The 16,939-nt window shown below is 40.1% G+C and overlaps 1 protein-coding gene across 1 annotated transcript in view; it reads right to left on the reverse strand.

Annotated features, from left to right (window-relative positions):
* Positions 1-16,939, reverse strand: part of Slc2a13 (solute carrier family 2 member 13) — a 299,073-nt gene that overhangs the window by 229,027 nt on the left and 53,107 nt on the right. Inside the window, exon 2 of the mRNA XM_034516933.2 lies at positions 14,493-14,652. Within this exon, the coding sequence (XP_034372824.1) occupies positions 14,493-14,652 (160 nt within the window). The remainder of the gene's footprint in view (positions 1-14,492; positions 14,653-16,939) is intronic.

The raw sequence follows: 16,939 nt of genomic DNA on the forward strand, positions 1-16,939 counted from the left end.
GTCTTTCTTTTGGACAGGAATATTTCTGGGTTAAAATTTTTGAGATGGGTGGGTGGCCCCATAACTCAACTCCGGGCTGTGCCTATCTATTGGAGGTGGTCTCTAGAGGATCTGTCTCCCATTCACTGCGGACTTCAGCTAAAGTCATCCTCATTAGATCCTGCGAGTCTCTCTCTTCCCTGGCACTGGGACTTTCTAGTGGCTAAGCCCCGTTCCTCATCCTCCACTGCTACATAAAGTCACTGTTTAAGTCTAACTTTATCACCACTGATAAAATACATTCTGACAGAAGAAAATGCATAGCTTTGTAGAAACCCACTGCAGAGGACGGGTGAGTAGCTGGGTATATAAACAGCAAGGACAGATTGGATGCTACTTCATACTGTGGTTTTGTTGTGTCCCTCTAAGCCACATATCTAAACCTTGCTCAGCAGCTCATTGTACTAGTGGCTGGCGATGAAACCTTCAATAGGCAAGGACATTCTAGAAGCTGGAGGACCTTATTCCCTGCAGCAGGCGTGTCCTCAAAAGGGCTGCCTCCTGTCTGGGTGCTTCTCTACTGCCATGAGGTGAGTACCCGTCTCTGCCATTCGCCACTACATGGTTCCCACCACTTTCTGTCCTGTTCTACCTCCCCAAAAGCAAAAAGCCAGGTAATGGTGAACTGAGACCTCCAAAACCATTTCTCCTTTTAAGTTAACTGTCCCAACCACAACTGAGGACTGACTAACATAGTTCAGGTCCAGGTACACTGACCACAAGATCCACTGCTCAAGTTGTTACTAATCTATGCAGTTATCTGTCCCTAGCACTGCTGGGAACAGTATGTGTTGAGCAGGGTCTAGTTCACTTAGCAGAGAGGAGGCTCAGCCTCTATTTCTCCTCCTTGGGATGTCTGACCTTGTGAGCAATTTCATACAGATCTGTTACATCCATATACCCCCCCCCCACCCCCCAGTCTCCAGCGGGTAGAACCATCCAGTATCATTCTCTGGGAGAAAATTCACCTTTTTGAAGAGCTGTATACGGGTGAAGTGGGGAGGATTGCTGTTATGCTGGTGAAACATTTAACCTAAGATAAAGAAGCGGAACATCCCAAGCTTAGCTAAACTGTATTGGAGGATGTCAACCTTCCAAATCCACAGAAATCGGGAACCAGATGAATGACAACCAGTCCTGTGATACATTAAGGTAGGAGGCCCTAGTGACCAGGAGACCTCATTATTATAAGCTAAAGAAAGGGGTCTGCATCCTGTATTCATGTGTGAATCTCCCAGAGGGTGGTTTAAATACACCAGTGTCTAAGCCCCACCTTCCCTAGGGGTTGTGATTAATTGGTCTGGGCTCTGAGCCCAAAGAATTCCATTTCATTAAGAGCTCTCCGGGCGGTGCTGATGCACAGTTGTGGCCAAGAACCACAGATCTAAACATTTAAAACTCCCCGTGGTAAAAAAAACGAACAACAAATATCCAAAATTTCAAGGAAAAGCCATTTATCTTTTGAAGGTAAAAAGAAGCAACAGGCTAAAAAGAGAAAACAGTTCACTCTAGAAAAGAAAATGGGAGAACTAATAACTTCTGAAACTCTTCATAATATGTCTTAGCATCATGGCAAGACATCTTCTAAAATACACCAACCTTGACACGAAGAAGGTCACAGCTAGCAGTTCACCTGTCCCTACAACCTGTCCACCAGAAACTGAAGGAGAAACCAGGCCCTCCAGGGTGGAGTGCAATCCTTTCAGATGTTGTCAGTCAAGGGCAACATCCCCTTCTTGCTCAGGGTAAGTTTACTTCCCAATTCCTCCAAAACTGATTTGCTGAGAACCCTAAATCCTTCATTGCTGGGCCCCCTGGAAACCCCATAGTGGCTCAGCTGATTAGATCTGCCACAGCCACTATCATATTACAGGCTTTCCACAGAGCAACACTTTAAAGGTCTCATACTGCTTCTACCAGTTCACCGTCAGAATCTTCTGACAGGAGACAGTTTAAGGCAGGGTTCTGCAGTCCGCAGCAAACACCAGCATCTGCCAACGAGGCGAGGCTGGGGGCTAATTAGCATGTTACATAGTCTTTGTCATTTCCAAATACATGGAAATCTAATTGAGTGTACATGCTCAGCTGGTTCACAGAACACTTACAACAGCTGTTACGAGTTAACAAAGGATACCAGCTATGTGCCAAACACTGTTCAAAAAAAAATGCTCCAAGATACAGGACACCTACCATCTTCACAACAGCCCTGGGACATGGTTAGAATTATCAATCTCACTTTATAGACTAAGAAGTGAAACACAAAGGAGACTCATACTTAGGAAGAAGTAAAAGACACAAATGATATCCAACCAGTTTGGTCCCTATACACATTTACTATGAGCCAACCTATGATAAATAGTCAGTAATTACCTGGTGATTGACTATGCTGAACTCATTAAAAATTGCATTAATTCACCTTCACTTCATGGTTAAAAATTCTGAGGTTCTTTTGTGAAAGGGAGACAGACGTACTCAGATTTATGTACCTAAAGCCATACAGCAAAAACAGAAAGTATAGAGTGGCTACAGCTCTGAATTGTCCCCAGCAGAGTGTGTGGCACAAACTTACTCATTGGGCTGGATAACTGCAAGCCAGCAGGAGCAGAACAGTGGCAAGAATCAATATCACGTTATTCTTGCAATGCCTACCTTGATTAAGCTAGAATCTCCTAATGGTACCACCATAGCACAGGAAACATGGCCACCAGTAGAAAGAATCTTTGTTTCTTTGAGACAGGGTCTCATTTCATAGTGTAGGCAGGCCTCAAATTTGCAATCTCCTGCTTCAGCCTCCAGAACTATTTCTCTTTATATTACATAGGAAACAATAGAAGTAACAATAGATATTTTCAAAAATATCATTGGGAGCAAAAGGATGTTAGACATGACAGACATGATAGATCAGAAATTGTTTTTAATCTATATTTTACTTTGCAACCTGAGCCTGACAAAATTCTCCCCCAGACTTAACCCTTTAGAAGAAATTGAACATAGAGTTACATTCTGCATTCAAATCTAAGTCTCTCCTCCTCTTCTTCTCTTCTCTCTCAAGCCCTTGGATGACATGGAAAGAATGGAACTCCGTAGGTCTATGCAGTTTTAACTGTAAGGCAAGTTGATAGGGAAAACCATCATACCTAAAGAAGTTCATTGAAACATACATTTAAATTGATTTGTATGTAAATATTTTCATCTCTTTTGAAGGGCTCCCTTCTACTAAGGAAAGGGATCATAGTTCACTTGAAGAAACAAAAGCACTCAGATGCCATGGCCACTTGGTCCATTACCCTACTGACCTTGAAAGCAGGAAGGCTTGGTTCAAGCAACAACTCCATGTGTTTCCCAAACTCGTTCTGTCAACCCAACACTTCTCTCTCTACTGGGGCACTAAGAAGTGTGCCATAGACTCACCCAAGGAAGGCTTGAACCAGAGCGCCCAGTACATACTGATTCAGCACTTGAGGAAATAGTTCCTTAGGCTTAGCCAGCTAGGAGCTAGAGGCCACTATGGCTATAGAAGAAAGGGGCCAGACTATATCTGAAGTTGGCAGTAGAATGTGGAGTTGTCTACATAGTATTGTATTGTAGGCATGAAAGATAAAAGCATGACAGGGTTATACAAGATAGCTTGTACCAGATTTCCCAAAAGAGTGGGGCGGGGTTCCTGCCCCCAAGGTCAGGCAGTGTGTGGCAAGCATGATTCTATATAAGGAGACTCTGAGAAGCCACTGAAGGAATCAGAGAAGGTTGAGTCTACATTCCAATGGAGTCTTGGGCAATTAGAAATACTAAAACAAGAGATATTCACAGAAGAAAGCTGTAGGCACAGAGTCTAGACAGCCCAAGAGAGTGGTCTCATAGGCCACAGGCTCCAGAGGTGAAGTTACAGAAGGCAACTGGAACCCAGGTCTACCACAAGCCCCAAACACCAACGTGGTGCTGCGTGCATGGCTAGACACTCACCTTGCAGAGTTTGTCATTCCAAGATCCCAACACTTTCCATTCTGCCTTTTGGAGTGAGCAGATTTGTCTGTATCATTGTATGTCAGAAATATATAACTGTCTGTCTGTCTGTTTGTTTGTTTTTAAATGAGGGGCACAAAGCCAGATTTTCTAGGATCTTAAACCACATAAAACATATTATCTTTTGAACAATACTAGGTCTCTAAGACTATAGGGACCTTCAGAGGCAGACAATGAATTTGCACATTTTGTGACAGATATGGCCTATAGAAGCTGAAGGCAGAATGTGACAGTTTGAAGACAAAGTCCAGGTTTTTGAACTCTTAGTCCCCAGGGGGTGGCACTGGTCGCGGGAGTAGGGGACATATCTGTGGGACTTCTGTGAGACTGAGCTGGTAGAAAAGGAAAACTGGCCTAGCCCCAGATCTTAGTCTAAGCCTCTTTGTTTCTTGTCAGCAATTGCATTTTGCTAGACTCAAGCTCCAGCTGCTCCAGCTCTGGCCCCAGTTCCCATAGTTCCTTGTCATGGAACTGTGTTGTACTGGCTGGTTTTGTGTGTCAAAGGAGCCTCCCTTGAGGAAATACCTCCTTGAAATCCAGCTGTATGGCATGTTTTTAATTAGTGATCGGGTTGTAGGGGCCAGCCCATTGTGGGTGGTGCCATCCCTGGGCTGGCAGTCCTGGGTTCTATAAGAAAGCAAGCTGAGGAAGCTAGGGGAAGCAAGCCAGTAAGTAGTACCCTCCATGGCCTCTGCATCAGCTCCTGCCTCCAGGTTCCTCCCCTGTTCTGACCTCCTTTGGTGATGAACAGCAACGTGGAAGTGTAAGCTGAATAAACCATTTCCTCCCTGACTCGCTTCTTGGTTATGTGCAGGAATACAAACCCTGACTAAGACATGTGTGCTCAAAAAATACCCTCTAAAAGTCCCAAACCCTAAATCTCTACTGTTTATTTACACGGCCACAGAAAATCTTGATGTTTTTGGCAATGCTAAGATGACAGTCTTTGAAAGTGTGCCTTGAGTAGGGGGGGGGGCGGCTAAGAAAGACTGTCTAATAATAACCAGTACTGTTTATATAAAATCAAGTAGCAAACTAGATTTGTAGTTATAATTCTTTCATTTCCACCCTGTGTTTATACCCATTTGTTTCTAATTAACAAATCAATCCACCTAATTCACTCGGAACGTCTCAACTAAATTACAAGACTACTATAAATCTTGAGATGGAGTCTATGTTTTATTCTCAAACATGCCTTAGTTTTTGTGAATTTCATGGTACTCCACGTAAGTTTACACACGACCGGTGAGACTGTGTGCTTCCAAATTGGCAGGCCTTTACAGATAAAAGTAAATACTTTTTCCTTTCATTGAAAATAAAAAAGAGCCTGCTATCAGTCAGTAGATTCTTTGAAAGCTACTGAACGAAAATTTACGCTAGCTTAGAATGCTATGCCAGAATTTCTTACATCCTCTGAGTCAATATTCAGCTGTTTATCTGACAAAAGTCTTCTGAATGTATAAAAAAGACCAAGAACTAGGCAAATCCCCAAGCATAATAAACAAATCTAATGAGAGATGGAGCCATGCTGCAGAGATCTGAAAATAAACCTAGCCAAGGATGCCAATGAAAACAGTCTAGAGTAACCCCAGATCCCTCACACCACACCAAGGAATACTGTTCCTGCAGCCTGCATTCAGAGCTGGTCACTCAGTGTTCCTGTGGCTTCGGGGCTTTCACCTACTTCTTACATCCTTAGGCAATAACTGTATGGACGATCTGTGTACTAAAAGCACTCTATCGTACAGCGGTGGGAAAATACCTGCACAATAACACAGTCAAGAAGGTAACACTGGTTTTGGTCACCCGGTATACTATACGTAACAGCAAATTACTTGATCATGTGTTTTTAAATTTCAATTTGCCTCTCATAACTCCATTTTAACAGTAAGCAATTTAATAAGAAAAAAACTGAGCGGGAGCAATGACTGAATGGTTAGGAACCCTTCTTGCTCTTCTAGAGGCCCTGAGTTTGGTTCCCACACTTATATCAAGAGGTTCACCCACTTCTGGCCTCCTTCACACAGACATGCACACACACACACACACACACACACACACACACACAATTAAAAATTAAGTAAACCATTCTTAAGACAATAGGCAAACTAAGATTTTGGCACATTAACTTCATGCCCCCTTGTCACTAAAGACCATGCAAACCAGCACTCATCATTGACATGTGCACGATAATCATATTAGCTAATCGGGACACAAAGGCTGGTAAAAAAAAAAAAAAAAAAAAAAAAAAAAAAAAAAAAAAAAAAAAAGCCATTCCCGTGTGTAACACTTTGAGTATTTCAGTTCACTCCTTACTGACTTATGATCAGCAAATAAGCGACTTCTGTGCTACCTCAGAAATGATTCCGTGCCAACTTATAAAACAAAGTCCGTCAAATAAGCAAACGAAACAAAATATTGACTCCGTGTGCTTGGTTTATAGGAAAAACCCCTAAAAGTAATTTTCTATCTGTATTTAGTGGCTTGAAAAAAGTTATTTAAAGTCTTAAGGTTATAGTAGAAAAAAGGACACATTTTGACAGAAACAGATTGGTACTGTTTAAATCAATGAGGCATTTTGTTCACGTTAGTTTTAAACTAAATTTCAAACTAAATGAAGTCCTATACTAAATTCATAGGACAATTTTTATAACAACTCTCTCACTCGTGTGTGTGTGTGTGTGTGTGTAGAGAGAGAGAGAGAGAAAGAGAGAGAGAGAGAGAGAGAGAGAGAGAGAGAGAGAGAGAGAGAGAGAGATCTGAGAATCTTCCATGGAAACTTTTAAACTAGAGATTATAGGGACGCAGGGATAAGCAAGTGCCTCATAGAGCCTACACACCAGACATTTTGAACAAAACACGATTATTTAATTTCACAATGACAGAAGCTTTTTAAAGAGGACAAGTGTCAGGAGACTTATTTCAATAAAGGCTGTTTTCATGGTAAAATCAGGCAGTGGGTCACAAATCTGTAATTTTAGAGCTTCAGAGGTGGAGGCAGGAGGATTGGACTCGGAGCCCATCTCAGCACAGAGTAAGCTCAAGGCCAGCCACAGCTACACAGGCCCTGTCTCAAAAAGAAACTAATAAATGCAGTGGCCAGTCTAGAAATGGACCAGTGTGAGGGAACCAATAGGAAGTTCATTTTTTCCCAGTACTGGACATCAAACCCATGCAGAGATGCAAAGCACCCTGTATGTGTTGTCAGGAAATGCAGGTACTCTGTAACCAACCACCAGCCTAGACACAAATGTGTTTCCCATTCAAGGAACTCTTTATACTGACCCCTTTCTGGTTGATTATCATAGCCAGGGCCAGCGGCTGATAAGAGTCTTGTGCCTGTGCTTTAGCTCCCTTGCTGATGCACTTCATGGAAGACCCTGGAGCTGGAGCACATGCTGCTTTGTGTCTGTCTTCCTTTAGGCAGCACGTCTTATTCTTCACTAACATGGGCTGGGCTCCAGTTCAGTGATTGAGTGTGTGCCTACCTGCAGACCCTGAGTGAGAGACACAGCTCCTTCGATCCTTTCTGGAACTTGCCGGTGAGATTATCCGGCTGCTGGGTGAAGAGTCGCGCTTCCATTTATTCAGAAATGTAAATGGTTTCGTATTCTTCAGTTTAGCTAGGTGTGCATTTCTGGTAAAGTGTGACAGTTAAGTAACATGCCTGTTCAAGTTACTGTTTATAAAATGTTAATGGTATTGTAATTTCCAGAGGAATGACAATCCCTCTTCTACTCCTGGTTTTAATAATACAAGCTTTTTTTTTTTTTTAAATCTTTTTCTTAGTGTAATGAGTCATAGCCACTGCATTAATTTTATTAATCTTCTCACAGAATCAAATCTACTGTCTTTCTATTATTATACCTTCTGCTTATTCTATTGTTCTATTCCTTACTTTTGAATTTAACAACTTTAAAAATTATCCCGCCTCCCTTCTCCTCCTTTCCTCCTCCTCCTCTTTTTCTTTCTCCTCTTCTTTTTCCTCTTCCTCCTTGCTCCCTTCTCCCCTTTCTTCTCCTCCCCTCCTCTTCCTCTTCTTCTTCCTCCTGGCTCCGTCTTCCCCTTTTCTCTTCCTCCTCCTGGTTCCATCCTCCCCTTTTCTCCTCCTCCTCCTCCTCCTCCTCCTCCTCCTCCTCCTCCTCCTCCCACCACTCCTCCTCATCCTTGGATAGGGTCTCACTGTGGTCTGGATCTCCCTGTGCAGAACTCCTAGCTCAGAGAAGACTAGAGATCCACCTGCCTCCCCTTCTCAGTACTGGGATCAAAGGCATGTGCCATCACACTTGCCATTTTTCTAGTTTCTTTCCCATTCTGCCAATTTTTATTGTGATAAAACATTTCTTTTTTGTGCCATTTTGAAGTGTCCGGCTCTATCTATCCCAGTGTGCACACACACAGTGTTAGGTATTCAGCACCCACTGCCTTTTGATGTCTCTGTCTGAAGCTTTCATCTTGTATTCCACATTTTTTATCTTCACAGCTGCTTCTGGTGAACGGGCTTTTTGATCTTGTGAGCCAGCCTCATCTCCACTGACAGGGCTTTAAGTCCACTCTGACTACTAACATTGCAGCACCTCACTTTTGTTTTGTTTTGTTTTTGTTTTTTTTATAGTCCCATCTTCTTACTTTCAATTTATCTAAAGCACAAAAACACATCTTTTAGACAAGGTATACTTGGGTCTTAATATTGGTATATGGCGATCGTTTTTATTCTCTTTCTATGCTTTAACATTAAATGTAGCAGCCGCTAGAGCTACACTTTACAAGCATTGTTTAGCTGTGGGCTATCCATCTGCCCATCTGTTATTTACTCCTGTGTTTTTACTACATTTCCATAGCACATGAAAGTATTTTAACTCTCCTATATTTATTCCTATAATGGCTTCTTAGCTGTCTCCTTTAACCTACTCTAGTAGTTGTTTCAGGGGAAAAAGAACGAGCCATCTGTCAGTCTATCACATACCAATGTGCAAACTACAAACACACAATTCCATTCAATGCCCCATCTTTGATATCGTTGTCTTACGCTGGAAGAGTAGGTGCAGAGGTTTCCCACACACCTGTTCTTTCCACATGTGCTTCCGTCACTGACATCAGCATCCCCAACCAATGTGGAACATTATCCAATAAGTCTGTCGACCATATGGACTATCAAAATTACCCATAGTTCACCGCTGAAATATTGTGGTCCATGAGTTTGGACAACTGTATATCTACCATGATGATATTGTACAGAGTTATTTTAACTGAAGATCCTCCGTGCTCTGGACATTAACAGATTTTTTACATTCTGTCCACCATGTGGCATGACCTCAGGGAGATCTGTCTCAGACAAACCTCTCTTGCCACAGGCAATCTGCATTTTCTTTTTCGCTGGGTATCTCAGAAAGCTGAAGAATGAGTGACTTTTATTAACAGGGTTAAATAGATCCAGAGGCTGGAGCTAATGCTTTCTGAAAGTAACGCCAAGCAATACCTGGTATCGTTTAGTTTAAGGGTTCTTAAGAATTTTCATAGCCATTCACTTATTCAATCCACACAATAACACCCCTGCCGAAGTATCAGCTACATGAGGGTATGAGACCTCAAACTAATCAACTCACACCATGAAAACAAGCCTTCAGTGACACTCTCTGTTGCACTAGAGTATCTTTACAATACGCCTTACATCTAAATTCTAGTAATAGCACATTATAGATCTCTTCAGCACTTAGATTTGTAATTTTAATAAAAATATTAACCTCTAATTAATATGTATGTTCCAAATTCATTTTGATTAAAATGGTAGTGTAATGATTTTAAGAGCGATTAACCCACATTCTATTATTTCAGATATAGTCAGTCATTACTAATTATCACCAATTTTAAGGAAATGTGAACGTAAATTTGTTTTCAGAAAACATTACCTTTCAAATGACAAAAAATAATGTTCTTTTAATTAACATTCAAATAACATCTTACTGATGATGCTTTTAAACTGTTAAAACTCTAACTGATTCTCGGAGAGAAAAGCTCACATTCCACCAATACAATCAGTTTTGTTTAAAAAAAAATTCTCTAAGGGGCTAGAGAGATGAGTCTGAGATTCAGAGCACCGACTGCTCTGCCAGAGGACCTACACTCAATTCTTAGCACTCATAGAGCAGCTTACAGACATCTATATCTCCAGTTCCCATGAGTCCAGCACCACCTCCGGCCTCTGTGGACCCCAGGAGTGGATGCAGTGCACAAACATGCATGCAAGCAAATATTCATACACATAAAATTGAATAATAAAAATAAGTTAAAAATTGTCTAAGACTTGCAAACACAAAACCAAACTTACTGTGTTCTTAAAGCAATGGATAACTATTTAACTTAAAAAAAAAAAAAAACAAAAAAAAAAAAAACAAAGAGCTATTCCATCAAGGCTTTTAAGTTCTATCCACCCTGATTGCAGACTAACCTGGCCACTGCCCCTACTAAATTCCCAGGTGGCTGAAGCTCTCTCCTTAGCTGCTCCCAGCTTCTTGGCCAGATGCAACTGGCTCTGACTGACAGGGGTTTATATGACGTAAATTACATTTTCCCATCTGGGTAGACAATGTTCCCTTCAAAGGCCAAAGTTCATTTAACAAAACCCCCAATACCAGCCATAAGAAGTCCTCTTTTGAAAGGTTGCTCAGGGTCATCCAAGACACTCTTAAAACACTAGAAGCTCTTGTTATTGATCTTGGTTGCTCCCAGTGGTAGAAAGCAAGTAAATACCTATCGTTAAAGACACCATGCATCTTAGACACAGGGCCTAAAAGACCCAAGCTGCACCTGAGCTGAAAGCTTCCTCTCAGAAGACTAACTTTCATGGTATCAGAAGGGAGAGAAGCAGCCAACAGTCCTACCCAGCTATCTATCTATCTGTCTATCTATCTATCTATCTGTCTGTCTGTCTGTCTGTCTATCTATCTATCTATCTATCTATCTATCTATCTAAGCTCTAACAATGGCCAACATGGTACAATAATTCCCAGAATGCAGCAGTGGCACACATACCATATTGGTAAACATCAACTTTCTAACTGGACTTAAGATCCACTCAGCAGGAGGGAAACCATGCCTGTTACTGGAAACCTAGCCAATGACACAAGGCTGAAGAAGTCATGGATCTTGGAGAACCTATAACGGACACTTTACTAAATCAGCACTGTTCCTAACTATATTCTACACATCTGTCCTTACACTACCAGGTAAGTACAGTCCTCACCCATCATCAAGGAAACCAACCTCTTTTTGTAATAGATGGAAACCATTACAGAAAAATCGCGACTGCAATTAAAGACCCAAACTGCAAAGCTGTGGAGCCTCAGTCCCAGCTGGTACATCTACAACCAGATTCCTTCCTCTAAGGCTCGGGATGGTTGCTGAAGGTGGAGTAGGAAAATTGTAAGAGCCTGGGGAACAGGGAGTTGGCTGTGAGATTGTATCTCCTGGGAATGTCAGACGTTACAAAGTATCGCCAACCTGAACTGCACAGCCTGAGCTGCAGAAGGATGGCATCAATAGATATGCTAGAAGATGGAGAAAGCTCTGGAAGGGAAGCCGCAACCCTACGCAAAAACACCACAGGCAACTCGGCCGTGTTGATGAGCAGAAAAACAGTCTTCCTTGGGGAAGACTCCACTTAGTTATTTAATATTAAATGATCAGATCAGCTATGAAAACATGTACAAGTAATATTATACAGACTGAGCAGGTTGTATTTACAGATTTAGTAATGTCTACACACACACACACATATGTTAAGAACAACTTATAAAAATGAGCTCACAAATTTGAAAGAGAGTACGCAGGGGTATATGGAAACATTTGGAGGGAGGGAACAGAAGGAAAAAATAATGTGACTATATTATAATCTCAAAATATAAAAAACAACTATAAAAATACCCATGGCTCCAGCTGCATATGTAGCAGAGGATGGCCTTATCTGGCATCAATGGGAGGGGAGGCCCTTGATCCTGTGAAGGCTCGATGCCCCCATGTAGGGGAATACCAGGGTGGTGAGGTAGTAGTGGGTGGGTGGGGGAGCACCTTCATAGAAGCAGGGGAAGGGTAGATGGGATACAGGCTTTTCAGAGAGGAAACCAGGAAAGGGGATAACATTGGGAATGTAAATAAATACAATATTCAATAAAAACCACAATTATAGCTCACCTACAGTTTCTCTGTTGAAAAGAGATGACTCCATGTGCGGCTGCATTCCTAGATACACAGAATTCAACTGATCTCTCTAGTATTTGCTACCTTATGTACCCATAACTGTTGCAGTATTTTTTCCCTCTGGGGGGGTTTGCTTTACCACCCTACCCTCCATCCTCAAGCAAGCAAATACAAACCACAGAATGTTCCTTTCCCTTTAGCTTCTCTCGCAAGTCATCTTCCATGACATTCAACTTTGATTCATGCATCAGAACATGAGGTCACTATGAAACTCATTCATAAAGTGGTTGCTGTTTACCAAACACTGGGTTGAATGTTAGGATTATTTTATGCACAAAATACTTAGTTTCTACAATGATCACACAAGATTACACTTTTTGTTTACTCCCACATTTTGGGGAAGAAATTAAGCTCAGAGGGACCAAAGGATATCAGTATAATGAACATGTAGTGGAAGACAGATTTTTATTTGGAGCTAGAATTTTTATCACTGACCTTTAAGGGGACTAAGGCTGGCCCTAGCAACTCTGCCTTTACAGAAGTACATCAAACTCATAAACTTTTACTTTATGGTTTTCCTTGCTGTTCTAACCACTAGTAAAAATATTAAATAGTTAGCCTTTCAGTGGGAATGTGGCTTACTGTACACAGTGTATACAGTATATATATGTATGTGTATATATATATATATACACACACATATGTTTGTGTATACTATGCATATATAGTACACATAGACATATAGAATATATGTACTGTATATGTATACAGTATATATGTACTGTATACAGGACATACATGTATATACATACATTGTGTGTATGTGTGTGTATATATATACATATATATGTATATATATATATATATATATATATATATATATATTGTGTATATTATTTAAGCCACATTACCCCTGAAAGGCTAGTTAACATGTTTAGTAGTCATAAATATATATGATTATATTATATTTATACAATATGTATGATATATACATTAATCCCAATAAAAATTTATCAAAATGTAATAGGTGACTTAGAGCTTCTTAAAGTTGTTTGTGTGCACGTAAGCACTGACTTCTCCTCAGCTTCAAATTAAAAATTCAAAATAGTGTACTGAACTAGTTATCAGCAAGCATCCATTCTTTTCATCTACACAGTAGGAAAGACTGAAGCTTCCACTTCAATTTCCTAGCAATCTCTAAGTCTGTTGAGACTGACTTCTGCAGGAGAAAGCTAGGCAGCAGACTTATATTCCAATTGTGTGTCTGGGTTAGTGAGCCTTGGGAGAGGTGAGCTCTCGCTGACGTCATCTGGATTCTCATAAAGCCTCTTCACAGTTTCTTCCAAGCTACATGGCTGATGGTACTACTTGTATAGCAGTTCCGGTCCCTCTGTCTCTACCATACTAGATACATCTCCTTGAGCTGCTTCAACATTGCAAACGCTGTAGAAGGAAGGGCCTAAGCGTCTCAGTCAACATATTTACAGAGCTTAAGCAGTCAATGCTAAAAAAGCATTTGTTATAATACATATGTATGTTATATTATACATAATATAATATATAATAATATATAAAACACTGATATAAAAATAAGTTGAACAATATTTCATAGCCTGCTGTGACTTTTAGTAACAATTTTCTAAAATAATTACATGAGTCTGTTGTTTAAACAGTATAAATCAATAAATATGCCGTGCCCCATCTTTAAGTCTTAATACAAACTTGTTCTTTACAAATATATTTCATATATTTAATTTTAATGTTTACCATCATGTTATCATTCTCACTTATTTTGATTCAAATTATGATCAATGAATATTTTTTATTTTAATTTTTCATACATATGTTTTATATAGCTAAATCTGTATTTTAAAATATTGTTTCTTTAAGATAAGAACGTAGCCTCTTACACCCAAAAGGAATCTATATCTGCAGTTTATAAACAGTTTGCCATCACTCAAGAATCTCATGAATGATACACATATTTATTGCGTGATTATATGTACAAAAGATTGCATGCAGTTAAGTTCTTAGGAAAAAACATCCTTCTGCAAATACCAATTCTTAATGGGAGGTTTCTTGTTTATCATTAAGATAAATATGTATTTCTTGACTACTTGAAAAATTGCTGAATGCCACCTACTTATTAATTACAATGATTCGAAATATCTCAGTTTTTCAAGTACCTTAGAGTTGTAGTTTATTTGAATTCAAGATAAGAACTATTTACAAACCTCCATCCATCCTTCTGCAGGTAACTGAAGGCTCCATCAACAACACTTGCAAAAAACTGTCCACCTGTGATGAAGAGGGTGTTGATGGTGACCAAGCGACCTCTCAGGTTGGGTGGAGAGACCTCTGCTATGTACACGGGCACTGTCATGGATGCAATGCCTGCAGGAAAGAGTTAAATAAACTTGTCAGTACAGGTACTCATGCAAGGCTAAAACACACGTACAAATGTGACCTTTCACTCTTACTATGAGCACAGGTTATCGTATACTTAAGATTTGTTTGTGACTGGTATGACACTATGGCACACAAGTAAAGCAGTATGTGAGGTTTCAGTCTCTGAATTCTTTTCATACTATTATTCATTTTAAAACTAACTCATTTTTAAATTTTATTTAGTGAGGTCACGAACACAGTGGGTAACTAAGAATAACCTTGAACTTCTGATCCTCCTTCCTCTACCTCCCAATGCTCAGCTCACACTGTCATTTGAAAGACCATATATGGAAGAACCTCAACAGTCCTACAATGATATTAAAGGCATGAGTATGCTTTTTAACTTTACAGGCTGAAGATATAAAACTGTGCTCTAGAAAGAACAATGCCGGAGGCTGGAGAGCTGGCTCAGCAGTTAAGAGCACTGACTGCTCTTCCAGAGGTCCTGAGTTCAAATCCCAGCAACCACATAGTGGCTTGCAACCATCTGTAATAGGATCTGATGCCCTCCTCTGGTGTGTCTGAGGACAGCTACAATGTACCCATATACATAAAATAAATAAATACACATTAAAAAAAAAGAACAATGTAATTGCTAAATTATTTTAGTCTATATGGAAATGTAGTCAGATAACAGTGAGAATAAAACACTGTTTATAATATAATAATTTATATCAACTATTCAAAATCATTATCTAGAAAAGATACACCAAATCTTTTCATTGGTTTACCAATAAGAATGTCTCATTAGCTCATGACATTCAATTGCCCGGATGTATATTTCACAGATAGCTTATAATGACAGAACTTTTAGGAATCTATAGGTACAAAAAAGCAGGTGATCTTAGACTGAGGAGTTATTATGAGGCTGTGGGGGTGGTGTCAGAAAAGTGTTCATATGGTTATTTATAGAACTTTAATCTTTATATATAGATATTATAAATAAATCCCTAGATTAAGATGAAACACGGGAACTGCGTTTGAAGGACTGGTTTATATTGACTAGTTTGTCACCTAGACACCTGACTCTATGCTTCCTGGCTTGGGGTCTTTATGTTTCAGACACTTTCTTCCCAATCCACATTCAGCAACAGCTGTCTGCACTCAGGGACAGCAATACCTGCATGACAGAGTGGACCCTGGGTCTTTGATGCTCTTCCACTTCCTTCCATCTCTAGATCCACTTCTGCCCAGTGTTTTGAACTTCACTAAACTCCCTGACAAGGCCACAGTAGTTTGACATTTTACCATCTGTATCTTTTGTTACACTTTAGTTATCCTTATCCATCTTTGAGTTAGGCAACTAAACAAAACAAAACAAAACAAAACAAAAAACCAAAAACAACAACAACAAAAAAAACCTAGAAATTCTCTGTAGTAAGGCAAGCGTATAAGCAGTTACATTTTACTGGTAATCCCTTGCCCCCGTAGTGCCTGCCAGCATATGTAGAGAAGCTTATAATTTTATGAGCTTAATAGCATAAGCAGAAAGAGTCTTAAAATCATCACCATTTTAGTGCAGTATTAGTACAGGAGAAACCACCCTAAAAAGCCTTCTCTGGAACCTAGAAATAAATATTTTCAATAAAATTTCACAAACAAGTACTAATTTATGGTTTGGGATTTTTTTTCTATACTAGAGTAGATACAAACATCTACTTCATTTCTCTCTTAGCCAGAGAGCTGCCTTCATCTGCCTAACCTAACTGAATATGTAAAATCAGAACCACACATTTAAGCAATACACGCTTGCCCCCTCAAACCACAGATTTTACACGACAACAAATGTAGGCATATCCTCAGGCCTTTGGAAAGCTTGGTGGTTTAAAACAGATACCAGGGCACTGAAGGTAAGGGATGGTGGCTAAGAGATAAGATTGGAGAGCTAGAAATCTCTAGGCCATCATTAAGCAGAGCTGGAAAGAGCTGCTAAATTCTGTCCAGTGGGTGTCAATACTGATTTAGTACTGCTGTTAAAACTGCCTCATTATGTTAGTTAGGTATTTCCCATGTAACAATTACGGCCCGAAGCCTCAGCCCATCTCTATAGAGAACATGTAATTACCACACTTCACAGAGACCTTTATCCCAGGCATGTAGTAGGCCAAAGAACCTAACAGATGCCAGAAGCCAGTGTAAATGCCACACATTAAACTGGATCATCACCACAGATGACAGTCAGCTCAGGGACCACACGTTTCGATACACACCATATATATCAGTTACCAGCTGG

This window comes from Arvicanthis niloticus, chromosome 13 (genome assembly GCF_011762505.2).
Source record: "Arvicanthis niloticus isolate mArvNil1 chromosome 13, mArvNil1.pat.X, whole genome shotgun sequence".
Classification (NCBI taxonomy): Eukaryota; Metazoa; Chordata; class Mammalia; order Rodentia; family Muridae; genus Arvicanthis; species Arvicanthis niloticus.